At 44.8% G+C, this 13,524-nt stretch overlaps 1 protein-coding gene across 7 annotated transcripts in view; it reads left to right on the top strand.

Annotated features, from left to right (window-relative positions):
* col4a5 (collagen type IV alpha 5 chain) overlaps positions 1–13,524 on the top strand; it is a 256,174-nt gene that overhangs the window by 137,855 nt on the left and 104,795 nt on the right. For all 7 annotated transcript variants that reach the window (XM_033030174.1, XM_033030172.1, XM_033030173.1 and 4 more), the window contains 5 exons: positions 488–655; positions 3,806–3,895; positions 6,530–6,619; positions 8,499–8,569; positions 9,598–9,789. In XM_033030174.1, the coding sequence (XP_032886065.1) occupies positions 488–655; positions 3,806–3,895; positions 6,530–6,619; positions 8,499–8,569; positions 9,598–9,789 (611 nt within the window). The remainder of the gene's footprint in view (positions 1–487; positions 656–3,805; positions 3,896–6,529; positions 6,620–8,498; positions 8,570–9,597; positions 9,790–13,524) is intronic.

Raw genomic sequence — 13,524 nt, 5'->3', positions numbered from 1 at the left:
CCCAACTTCTATACTCAATGCTCTGATTTATAAAAGCCAGCACACCAAGAGCTTTCTTTACCACCCTATCTACATGAGATTCCACCTTCAGGGAACTATCTACAGTTATTCCTAGATCCCTCTGTTCAACTGCATTCCTCAAATCTTTGTTCTGCATTCTGAGCTAGGAAAACATATGAGGAAGTTTGGATGCTTCTGTCTCTTTGGTCTTCAAGGAATGAACGAGTACTTTTGCAACATTTTTTACCTTTGCCCATTTCGATGCTTAGCCCTTAGCCTCATTATATAACTGAGTCATAAGTGGAAGATTTCAAGCCCCAGCTAAATATTTATCGGCACGTATCACGATTCAAAATGACATTGGCCTATTGAAATTATTCCAGCCACAGGTTGCTTTATTTCCAAAAAATCTATGTTCTTGGTCTTAAAAAATGCTAATGTTTCCTTTTTAAAATTTGTTTCCTGCCCCTCGGGCGTTTTTCCACAGGTCAATCTGGTTTGGGTTCACCAGGAACTCCAGGTTTCCCGGGTGAAAGAGGTCAGAAAGGCGATGAAGGTCGACCTGGATTTTCACTTCCTGGTCCGTCAGGGCAACCTGGTCCTCCAGGTCCTCGTGGTCCTCCAGGAAATCCGGGTTATTTAACCGACCCCAGAGGTAAACTTGCCGTGCATTCGTGTCACCGCAGTGTGGTCATAAATCATCATATCATTCAAATGTAAATATCTTCTTTCAATCAGTCTTATTCATATCTTGTTTAAATAGATTCTGAAATTCATATGTAGATATCTCGATTCAAGACAAAGGAACATTTCACACAGGGGAAAAAGAACTGTGTTTCTAGCACATTTCTAGGAGTAACTCGCTCTTGAGGATCAGCCAAGAAGCTGACAACCAATCAGTTATATTTTGTTGTCCTAAAAAACAGTGGTGGTGTGATACTAAACAAAATGGCAAATGAATGAAGGAATGACTGGGGGAACTGTTTTTCTTGATGCTGAATGGACAATGGCTCTCCTCTTCACCAAATGCAGTGGGGCTTCACATGTTCTTCCATGCACTGTGGCTCAGCTGGTAGAGCTGCTGCTTCTCAGAGCCAGAGACTCGGGTGTTGTCTATGTGGAGTTTGCATGTTGTCCCTGTGACCACATGGGTTTCCTCCAGGTGCTCCTGTTTCCGGCCACATCTCAAAGACATGCAGGTTTGTAGGTTAATTGGCCTCTGTAAATTGCCCCTAGTGTGTACGGAACGGATGAGAGAGTCGGACACTTAGAACGAGTGTGAACAGGTGATCGATGATCAGCATGGACTCAGTGGGCCAAAGGGCCTGTTTCTATGTTGTATCTCTGAACTAAACTAAACTAAACAATGCTGGCTGTCGACATGTGTAGGAAGGAACTGCAGGCGCTTGTTTAAATCGAAGATAGACATAAAAAGTAGGAGTAACTCAGTTGGACAGGCAGCATCTCTGGAGAGAAGGAATGGGTGAAGTTTCAGGGCGAGTTCCCTCCAGAGATGCTGCCTGTCCCACTGAGTTACTCCAGCATTCCGTGTCTATCTCTGGCTGTTGACATATCAGATGTACCCCCCCATGAGATTCCTGGCTCCTTTAACAGTGCAGCCTCCGTTGTTATTATTATGTACATTGAAGCATCCCCTTAGATTATTAGATGTACAACTGTGCTTGAGCATAAACTGTCCGATTCAATGGTGAGGGAACCAAGCTAAAAAATTACCTCAACGGGCTGGAGATAGGACGGTCAAATGGACAACATTCCACAATACAACGGGCAGACGGAATTTAGACAGCTGAAACCAAGAAGTGGAGTCTGTGTTCGCGGGCAGCATGGTGGTGCAGCGGTAGAGTTGCTGTCTTAGAGTGCAAGGGCTCTGTGATCGTTTCCTGACTACGGGTGCTTGTCTATACTGAGATTGTACATTTCCCCATGACCTGTGTGGGTTTCCTCTGGATCTCCGGTTTCCTCCCACTATCCAAAGGTTTGTAGGTTAATTGGCTTGGTGTAATTGTAAATTGTAGGATAGTGTAAGTGTGTGGGGGGATCGCTGGTCAGTGTGAACTTGATGGGAGAAAGGGCCTAGTTTCTACACTGTATCTGTAAACTAAACTAAACTATATAAAACAGTGTTGGACTTTGCAACTGAGAAAATTGTCATTTCTCTGTAACACTTGTGTGGGGAGCCTCCTTCAAGGCCATTGCACTTAATTGCATGCAGTTTTGGTCCCCTAATTTGAGGAAGGACATTCTTGCTATTGAGGGAGTGCAGTGTAGGTTCACGAGGTTCATTCCCGGGATGGCGGGACTGTCATATGCTGAGAGAATGGAGCAGCTGGGCTTGTACACTCTGTAGTTTAGAAGGATGTAAGGGTATCTTATTGAAACGTATAAGAATATTAAGGGTTTGGACACGTTAGAGGCAGGAAACATGTTCCCGATGTTGGGGAGTCCACAGGGGCCACAGTTTAAGAATAAGGCTTAAGGCATTTAGAAAGGAGAAGAGGAAACACTTTTTCACTCAGAGAGTTGTGAGTCTGTGGAATTCTCTGCCTCAGAGAGTGGCGGAGGCCGGTTCTCTGGAAACTTTCAAGAGCCTTTTTGGGCTCTTAAAGATAGCGGAGTCAGGGAATATGGGGAGAAGGCAGGAACGTGGTACTGATTGTGGATGATCAGCCATGATCATCACATTGAATGGCGGTGCTGGCTTGAAGGGCCAAATGGCCTACCCCTGCACCTATTGTCTATTGTGTAACATCACCGGTTAAAGGAGAATGGTGACATGAAGAACCTTTACTTTTAAAACAGGTGTGAAATATATATCAATTGTATAGAAAGGCATGGAACATACCACACAAAAGCTAGTTATTCAGCATGATTCACCGTTATGGTATTACTGCTCCTGTAACCATGCTCCCCTCTTTAAATAAATCTATCAGTATCTCCCTCTCCACTTTCTGTATCGTATCTTATCTAGCTTCCTCTTAAATACACCAGTACTATTCACCTCAACCTTACCCTGTGATTGTAGGTTCCATATTCCCACTACATTTTGTATGCAGTGACCTTTGTCACCAGGTTGATTTCTTTGCCCCAATTTCATTTTACACTTCCGCTCAAGTGGAAGCAAACTCCAGAAAACTTGCAAAAATATAAAACCTTGCATCAAGCCCATCCCTAGCTCTCCTTTCTCTTAAAAAGGGACCAATGCTGTTTACCCACCATGAGTAAATCAAATTGGTACCCTTCCCCTTACTCCTATATCCTTTTAATCATATGACTCATAACAGTATTTTATCAGAAGAGTTGCGCAAACTCTGTCATTAAGTACTCTACTCGTAATGAATATGGTAATTACTGAGTTACAAATCGTAATAGCCCTTGTCCCACGGTATGAGTTCATTCCAAGAGCTCTCCCGAGTTTAAAAAAAATCAAACTCGTGGTAAGCATGGAGAATGAACGTAGTGGGTACGTCGGAGCTCGGGGACGTCTCTTAGCGCTAACGGCAGGTACTCGGGAAGACTCGCTAACGGCAGGTAAGCACGGGAAGACTCGTGAAGATTTTTCAACATGATGAAAAATGTCCACGAGAGCCCCGAGTACCGATGAGTGGCCATTACCGTAAATCTCCGAGTTCGAATCAGGGCAAACTCTGGAGAGCTCTTGGAATGAACTCGTACCGTGGGACAGGGCTTTAAAGCAAATACCGACATGTTTAGATGTCAAATATATTATTTGTTTGATTGTTGTTGAGTGTGCAGTGAACCTGAATTGATCTGTTCATCTCCTTAGTTCCTCTCGGCACACAATGCCGACCGGGTCAGCAGGGGTTGCCAGGGACACCAGGACCAGCGGGTTTTCCAGGCGAGAGTGGACTGAAAGGTAAGGCTTTCTAAGTTAGTTTCTCACTGCCTCTGGTGCTTGTCTGTTGCCATGATGAAGGAGCCTCCATTGCTGGATCAGGCTACTGCATGGATATTGGTGTTCAGATAAATAAAACAATACTGAGCTTAAGTGGCTGGCATTGGAGTAATGTGATGGTCTGGAGACATCTAAACCTTGGAGGATATCTCAAGTCGACCACAATTTTATAAAGGCAATGGTTAATCTCTAATCTAATTCAATTCATTTTTAGCTGCAACCGGTCACTGGAATGGACTTAGAAACATAGAAACATAGAAAATAAGTGCAGGAGGAGGCCATTCGGCCCTTTGAGCCAGCACCGCCATTCATTGTGATCATGGCTGATCGTCCCCAAGGCCTGCTCCCCATATCCCTTGATTCCGCTAGCCCCTGGAGCTCTATCTAACTCTCTTAAATCCATCCAGTGACTTGGCCTCCACTGCCCTCTGTGGCAGGGAATTCCACAAATGCATCCTTGGGTTCTGTGGTTGAATATGGGAAACAGCCGCAGTTGTAAATTGTGCTCTGCTCCTGCGATTCAATTGTGTTGACTTCAATGGAATAGGGTTTTGCAAGTGGACGGCAACACACAGCCACCACCGTATTGCATCTTGCATTGTGGAAAGCACAATTTCCACATAGAATTTATGAATTTCTAAATAATTGCACCTTTACGTTTTTGTGATGTACAACTTGGATTAATGATACTACACCATTACTACGGGTTATTTGTGGATATAATGGGCAGGCTAACGTCTATACCAGATAGCAACATAGCAAGGCACTAAAAGCAATGCCACATCAATGGAACACGGAGCAGCCATTATATGTTGATATTTATTTTGGGTGACTCTAACTTGTGTGACGGAACTGGACCTGTACTCGCTGAAGTTTAGTAGGATGCGGGGTGACCTCATTGAAATTTACCAAATTGTGAAAGACCTGGATAGGGTGGATGTGAAGAGGATGTTTCTACTAATGGGAGAGTCTAGGACCAGAGGACATAGCCTCAGAATTAAAGGGCATTCCTTTTGGAAGGAGATGAGGAGGAATCTCTTTAGTCAGTGGGTGGTGAATCTGTGGAATTCATTGCCACAGAAGGCTATGGAGGCTAAGGAAATTGACATTTTTAAGGCAGAGATAGATACGTTCTCGATTTGTATGGGTGTTGGATTAATGGGGAGAAGGCAGGAGAATGTGGTTGAGAGGGAAAGATAGATCAGCCGTGATTGAATGGCGGAGTAGACTTGAGGGGCCAAATGGCCTAATTCTGCTCCTATCACTTATGACATGAACCTTTCCAGACATAATAAGGCACTGTATAATCAATGAACAGTGATGTTGAGATCGTTGAATTATGCCAAAAAAAACACAACTTGGATATGTTGCACTAAAAACCTTTCATTTCTTCTGCCAATCTTGAAGAAATGCAAATGAAGAAAGGGGAGATAGTGAAAATGCTTCCCCCTCTTCATCAAATGCAAAGGCAATTATTACTGATACCGTGTCTATGTTTCATTTGTTATATTATATTGTTATTTTGTTATATTGTAAGTATGGATGGCGCAAACCCACAACATTAGAAATGTGGAGGAAGGAACTGCAGATGCTGGTTTAAACCGAAGATAGACACAAAATGCTGGAGTAACTCAACGGGTCAGACAGCATCTCTGGGCAAAAGAAATAGGTGACGAGTCTGAAGAGGGTCTCGACCCGAAAGGTCACATATTCCTTTTCTTCAGAGGTGCAGTCTGACTGAGTTATTCAGCTGAGTTACTCCCGCTATTTATGTCTATCCACAACATGAAAACACTGTTATACTTGCTCTGTGCATCTTTTGCCGTTTCATCCACATGTTATCACTAGGACTACCAAGCAGTTGGGGACAGACAGCTTGCAAAACCCTACTTCAACCTCACCCACAGAGATTAACTGAATAATGTTATAATTTAATAGTTCTACCCAAGTTTTAGAAAGATGAAAGAATAGGCACACAGCCTCAGTTAGTTAAGGTAAATGTAAAACATAATTACAGCTGCATGTTGCTATAACACCCCTATAAAATGTATAGAGTAACATTTCAGAAACAAAATGGCCAACATTGCACATAATTGAATAGTTTTACTGTAGTACCCACAGACATGTTTCCCGCTGGATGTGAAATATATCAATGCCCAGTATTTCTAGTTTACTGAAAACATTTTTGAGAGTGGGCAGCAGGGTGGCGTAGCTGTAGAGTTGCTGCCTCACAGCGCCAGAGGCCCGGGCTCGATCCTGACTACGGGTGCTGTCTGTACGAAGTTTGTACGTTCTACCCGGGTTTTCTCCGAGAGCTCCAGTTTCCTCCCACACTCCCAAGACGTACAGGTTTGTAGGTTAATTGGCTTGGTATAATTGCAAATTGTCCCTAGTGTGCGTAGGATAGTGTTAATGTGTGGGAATCGCTGGTCGGTGCGGACTTGGTGGGCCGATGGGCCTGTTTCTGCGCTGTACCTCTAAGGTCTAAAGATGTTCACTCTTTGAGGCCAGAGGAATAAGTTTTTCAAGGTAATAATCTTTGCAGCGGTTTCATATTACTAATAATTTGCTTCTCTGCCCCTTTGAATTGTGTAGGTGATAAAGGAGACACTTGCACCAACTGCTTTGGTACGGGCTCTGCTTCTCCAGGCGTGCCAGGACCTCCAGGACCTCATGGCATTCCAGGTAACTCTCCAAGATGGGAAGCTTCATAAAATGGTGGCGTACTCTGGATAGGTTTTGTACAAAATACTGATGATACCAAGAGACATCTGTGTGTTATGTAGTCGGTCAAAATCTCAACCACTATTCATCTGTGTTCACTTCAGATAAATGGGTGCAAATGCTCATTTTCTTCCCAGGATTCTCCTGTGTTAAAATTAACTGGTCTTTACTCATTTGTCTTGTCATTCAGTTTTTATTCTTTTTTTCCTCCAGTCTTTGGCTAAGTGTGCAATTACACTGTAGTCTCTTCTTGATCTGCCCTGATACCTAACGTCTTCTCAATGCTAAGAAACATAGTCCATCATCTTGGGTTCAAGTTAATTTTTCTAAGTGGTTTATCCCGGCACATCTGCTCAGTTTGATGGCTTTAGGGGACGTGCACATCAAGAACTGATGGCAGTAGCTAGGCACGGAATTGATGCAAGAGCAGCTCAAATGGACAATTGTATTTCTCTATGTTCTGCCATTGCATGTGGAATGTACATCAGTAAAGGTGGCCTTCTATTTAGACACCAGGTGGGATATTGTTTTGTTTTATTCTGTAGATCATGATTTTTTTTACAAATACACATGGGAAAGAACAAGGAGGGCTGGTGGAGGCCCACTTAGGGAGTGTGTAGTTTTAGTGATTTCAGGATGAGGTGCCATGGAAGAGAATCCAAACCTCTGATTACGAGCAGCTACATCACTCCTTGAAACTGCTTCACCATTCAACTGTCACCGCCTATCCTCTCTCCCATTCCACCAACCTATCTGCCTAAATAGTCCTTAAATAGGATATTGTGTACTGCTTACAAATGTCACGATATATCAGCTTGAAATGTTTCTTCACTGCTCTTTGAATTATTTCAACTCTCTGGAGGACAAGGCAAGTGTTTGCTCAGATATCCGTTTCTGGTCAGAGCATCATGCAATTATAGAGTCACACAGCATGGAAATAGGCCATTCGGCCCACCATATCCATGCCATCCACTGGCCGCCTGTCCCAACGTCAAGCACTCGGCCCTATGATTAGGCGACTCCAGTGCTCGCTTCGACATTTCTAGAATATTCTCTGTGACTCTGCTTCCACCATGCTCTCTGGCAGTGCTTTCCCAGGACTTGCTACTCTGATGATCCAGAAAAAGCAATCCACGGATGTTCAAAGATAGACATAAAATGCTGGAGTAACTCAGCGGAACAGGCAGCATCTCTGGAGAGAAGGAATGGGTGATGTTTTGGGTCGAGACCCTTCTTCAGACCAACCTTCTCTCCAGAGATGCTGCTTGTCCCGCTGAGTTACTCCAGCATTTTACATCTATCTTCGATTCAAACCAGCATTTGAAGTTCTTTCCGACACGAAGTATGTTCAACCTCTCTTTATAGCTAATACCCTCTGCTCCCAGTAGCATTGAGGTCAAACTCCTTTTGCACCTTAAGTCTATGTTTCTGGATAGGGTCATAGAGTCTTACAGTTCTTTCTCACCAACTTCATGGTGGCCTGCAGGCACTCATCCATATCAATCCATTGCCTGCTTATTCTCACATTCCCATCAATTGCCCTTCGCACCCCCACCCCCTGCCCTCGCTCTAGCAAGTGTTTCTAATTGGGGCAACTTACTGTGACCAGCTAACTGAGAAGCACACATATTTGTGGGATGTAGGAGTAAACAGGCAGGAGTCCCCCATGGTCACAGGGAGAACATGCACACTCAGCATTGAAGGTCGGGGTGGAGCCTGGGGCTTTGGAGCCATGAGGCAGTAGATTTACTAATTACTAGCCGTGCCACTGTGTTACAACTTGCCCTTTGACATTTGTTTTTGGAAGGGAGCTTTTCATCGTTTCTTTAATGGGTTTTAGGTCAACCAGGAACGCCTGGACAGAAAGGAGATAAAGGGATGCCAGGTCCAAGTGGAAATTTTGGACCTCCTGTAAGTATTTGTGAGTGGATCTACCTAAACGGGAGTTTAAATAGTAACTTCACTGATCACAACATATCAAAAAAGGATTATAAATTAAGAAACTCATGCCTTTACTGAAATGGACCCATATAAGGTAGTAAATAAAGAGGTAAATGAAATAAATGTGACCTCAAGTAAGAAAAGTTCACATAATTGTACTTAGCCTGTATGTACTTAGTTGTTTTGCTTTTAGTTCCTTAAGGGCCTGTCCCACTTGGGCTGTCACTTACGCGACAGGCCGGTAGTGACGGTCGCACGACGGTCCCGCGAAGGTCACGCGTCATCATGCGCCCGCACAGCCGTCTGGAGCGCATGACGTCATTTGAAGATGGACACAAAGCTGGAGTAACTCAGTGGGACCGGCAGCATCTCTGGAGAGAAGGAATGGGTGATGTTTCGGGTCGAGACTCTTCTTCAGTCTGAAAGAAGGATCTTGACCCGAAACGTCACCCATTGCTTCTCTCCAGAGATGCTGCCGGTCCCGCTGAGTTACTCCTGCATTTTGTGTCTATCTTCAATTTTGTTGGCCCAGCTCTGGGAGTAGAAGTGGGGGCGGATCCGGACCGCAATGGCCGTGAGCTTGCCGATCGTTTGCCTGCTTCTGCTGCTGTTGGAGGTGAGGCGTTGCGTCACGCCAGGGTCTTGGGCCTGTCCCACTTTGGCCATCAGTTACGTGACAGGCCGGTGGCGCGCAAAGATTTTGAGCAGGACGAAGTCCACACTCCTCCATGCCACTCCACACTCCTCCACACCACTCCATGCGTCCGTCCCGCGCTACCCACACGCTACCTACACGCTAGCAGGTCGCGTAAATGGCGCACGAAAGACAGCCAAATGGGACAGGCCCTTAAGTTATAGCCTTTGACATATACTTCCTGTTTTGTTAATACAATTATTCGAGATTAAGAACCAGCCTTTTGGAAGGATTGATATTTGGTTCCTGCTGAACATTGCCTGATTGTCAGCACTGAGATCATTCCTGTTCCAATCATTTCCAGGGAACGCCGGGCAGCCCGGGAACTCCAGGAGGCCCTGGCCCCAAAGGTGATCGAGGAGGTGGCTTTGGTTTCCCTGGGACTAAAGGTGATCGAGGTAGCTCTGGTTTCCCAGGGCCTGCAGGACTTCCAGGATTAGATGGCGGTCCAGGAAGAGATGGGTCGAGAGGTGCACCGGGTTTAAAGGGCGAACCTGTAAGTAATATCCATTCTAATGTTGTGCATTGATATCAAAAGCAGGTAACAATGGACGAGTTGTGTTGGGACAGGATAATCAGCCCATGCCAGTTTTAGTTCATTCCATCAGTCTAGAGGAGAGTTGTAAGAATGATTCCTGGATTATATTATCTCAAAATAGGGCAGCTAGTGGTGCAGCTGTTAGAGCTGCTGCCTCACAGCACCAGGGACCTCGGTTTGCTCCTGAATGCAGGTGCTGCCTATGTGGAGCTAGTGTATGCTCCCTGTGACCACGTGGGTTTCCTGCAGCTGCTCCAGTTTCCTCCCACATCCCAAAGATGAGCAGGTTTGTAGGGTTATTTGGCCGCTGTGAATTGCCCCTAGTGTGTAGGGAGCGGATGCAAAAGTGGGATAACATAGAACTAGTGTGAACGAGTCGGCGTCGATGGTCGATGTGGACTTGCTGGGCCGAAGGGCCTGTTTTCAAGCTGTATCTTTCAATCAATCTTTCAACTTTTGGAAGATAGGTTGAAAGACTTAGCCGAGGCCTGATTGAGATCTGAACATAATTTATGTGTTTGACTCTTGTTCCATTGGTAATTTAACCACATACCTTTAAAAAAAAAAAAAGGAAAGCATACCTTTAAATTATGTGTATTACCTTTAATAAAAAGATTTTAAAAGAAAGAAAAAAAATAAAAAAATAATGTGTCAGCAAGAAAAGATGAGTAATAAGACTAATATTTTCCCAGAGGGTAGTGAGCCTCTGGAATGGGTTGCAAACTTGCAGCGAATGTGTTGCATGCTGTCTTTCCCTGTGCATTTCACATGGTTGGAAAATGCGTTGTTGCATCATGTATAATTAGCCCGTGTTATCCTTCAGGGGAGTTTTAATAGTCTGTTTTTTTTTTTCATTTGGCTTGGCCAGGACAGGAGTGTGTGGGGTTCCAGCAGAGGCAGCAGAGGGTTTTTTTTAAATGCATGGTGTTATAGCCTCTGTGGTGCTGATTGAGCTGTTGAATTAGTTCAATTTAGTTTATTGTCATGTGTACCGAGGTACAGTGAAAAGCTTTTGTCGTGTGCTAACCCGTCAGCGGAAAGACTATGCACATGATTACAATCAAGCCGTCCACACTGAACAAATACCTGATAAAGAGAATAACATGAATAACCTTTAGTGCAAGACAAAGCCAGTAAAGGCTGATCAACGATAGTCTGAGGGTTTCTAATGAGGTACATAGTTGGTCAGGACTGCTCTCTGGTTGTGGTAGGATGGTTCAGCTGCCTGATAACAGCTGGGGAAAAAACTCTCACTGAATCTTTTCACACTTCTATACCTTTTGCCTGATGGGAGAGGGGAGTCACCCATTCACACTAATTCTATGTAATTCCACTTTATCAACTACTCCATGCATACTAGGGGAATTTGCAGAGGCCGGGCGGCATGTTGGCGCAGTGCTAGAGTTACTGCTTTAAAGCGCTTGCAGAGCCAGAGACCCAGGTTCGAGCCTGACTATGTGTGCAGTCTGTACGGAGTTTGTACGTTCTCCCCGCGACCGCGTGGGTTTTCTCCGAGATCTTCGGTTTCTTCCCACATTCCAAAGACGTACGGGTTTTAATTGGCTTGGTATAAATGTAAATTGTCACTGGTGTGTGTTGGGTAATGTTAATGTGCTGGTCGGTGTGGACTCGGTGGGCCAAAGGGCCTGTTTCCGCACTGTATTCCTAAAAAATTTTTAAATGCGGATTTACATGCAAACCTGCATGCCCTTAGGATGGGGGAGGAAACTGGCGGAAATACAGGCAGCAACAAAGGTCAGGATCGTAACCAGATCTCTGGCACTGTGAGGCAAGAGCTCTACCACCTTTATGTCCAAAGTTATAGCAACCTATACACTTCGGAACACATTTACAAAATGGTGTTACTTTAAATAGTTAACACAACTTATCATAGGAAAAAGATTTGCATTGGTGAGTGATCTCTGGTCAATTAACTCGACAGCCTCACAGTTGTCAAACACATCGTAATCCCCAGGAGCATTAGTGAATGCATCAGATCAAGTTGCCTGATCTCTGCCTTGCCTGGGCACAGCACACGGTACAAGCAGAAGCAAAAACAGGAAACTGATAGCTTATTAATTTGAGGGGTTACTCAGATTTGTACTAAATAAAATGTTGTAGCAGCTGCTGATGAATTGTAATTTCAGGAAGTCACAAGAAACCAATGATTTGAAACATGTGCCCAGAAATTAATTTGAGTAATTCTGTTTTTTCATCAATGTGTAATTGAAAGTAATTTTTTCATATAATTGTTAAAATCTGATTATGATAAATTCTGGGTCATTTCATACCATTTGGAAAATCCCTGTGCTGTGTCACTCCTGGAATGCTGAATAGATGGTTGAAACTGGGCTGCGTATGATGATTCCGGTCCTGCGCTATACAACTTTATTTAGTATCTTGGACAATATTGTTTTGAGCTGGTTCCCACAGAGCACTTCCTAGACAATATTTCCTATCTGGGAGACCTGCATGTCCTCAGCTACATCTACCTCTTGTTATCCACAGCCAAAGGCCTCCTCCAACCCTCACTCCCCACCTCCCTGCCATCTCCAGCCTTTCCAGACCCTGTCGTTTCTTCCTGTTAGACCGCACAATTTGGGGTGGCACGGTGGCGTTGCTGCCTTACAGCGCTTTACAGCGCCAGGAACCGGGGTTCGATCCTGACTATGGGTGCTGTATGTAATGAGCTTGTACGTTCTCCCTGTGATCTGCTTCGGTTTTCTCCGAGATCTTCAGTTGCCTCCCACACTCCAATGGCGTACAGATTTGCAGGTTAATTGGCTTGGTATAAATGTGAATTATCCCTAGTGTGTGTAGGATAGTGTTAATGTGCGTGGATCGCTGGTTGGCATGGACTCGGTGGACCGAAGGGTAGGATAGTGCAAGTGTATGGGGATTGGTGGTCGGCGCAGATTCAGTGGGTCGAAGGGTCTGTTTCTGCGCTGTATCTCTAAACTAAACTAAATAAAAAATCATCATGGATGATTTCCCTCACCTCAAGACGATTTCCATGTTTCCAATCTCACACCCTTCTCCTGACCATCAGCTTCTAATTGTACTTTGTATTCATCCCAGAACCCACCCTCTAACAATGGGCACGACAGCAAACAATGTTCCATCCCCCTCACGTCAGTTAGAATCATCTGCTGTCAGGCGCAAAAACCTGGAGTAACTCAGCTGGACAGGCAGCATCTCTGGAGAGAAGGAATGGGTGATGTTTCGGGTCGAGACCCTTTTTCAGACTGATTTAAACCAGCATCCTACACAGCTGCTGTCAGTTTCCTTAGCACATCCTGCCACCCTCCCTTGCACCAAATTCTGAGATGCCTGTATCACCCAGCCACAGATGTGATGGGCCTATAAACAGCTTCCTGAGCCCTGCCTCAGGAGAAGGGCGCCAGATAATATAGTCCAACAGTGTACAGGGCTAACACTCTCGTGCTTTGATTGAGTCCCCACCTCATCAAAGCTGTTGAAGCACAAACATTAGGGTGCAGGGAAAAAAAGCATAATCGCGGACGAGTCTCACCATGGTCACTCCCTCTTCTCCCCTCTCCCATCAGGCAAGAGGTACAGAAGTGTGAAAACGCACACCTCCAGATTCAGGGACAGTTTCTTCCCAGCTGTTATCAGGCAACTGAACCATCCTATCAACAACTAGAGAGCAGTGCTGAACTACTATCTATCTCA

The sequence above is a fragment of the Amblyraja radiata genome, chromosome 12 (assembly GCF_010909765.2).
Source record: "Amblyraja radiata isolate CabotCenter1 chromosome 12, sAmbRad1.1.pri, whole genome shotgun sequence".
In the NCBI taxonomy this organism is placed as follows: Eukaryota; Metazoa; Chordata; class Chondrichthyes; order Rajiformes; family Rajidae; genus Amblyraja; species Amblyraja radiata.
This window is presented reverse-complemented; position numbering and strand designations above follow the sequence as displayed.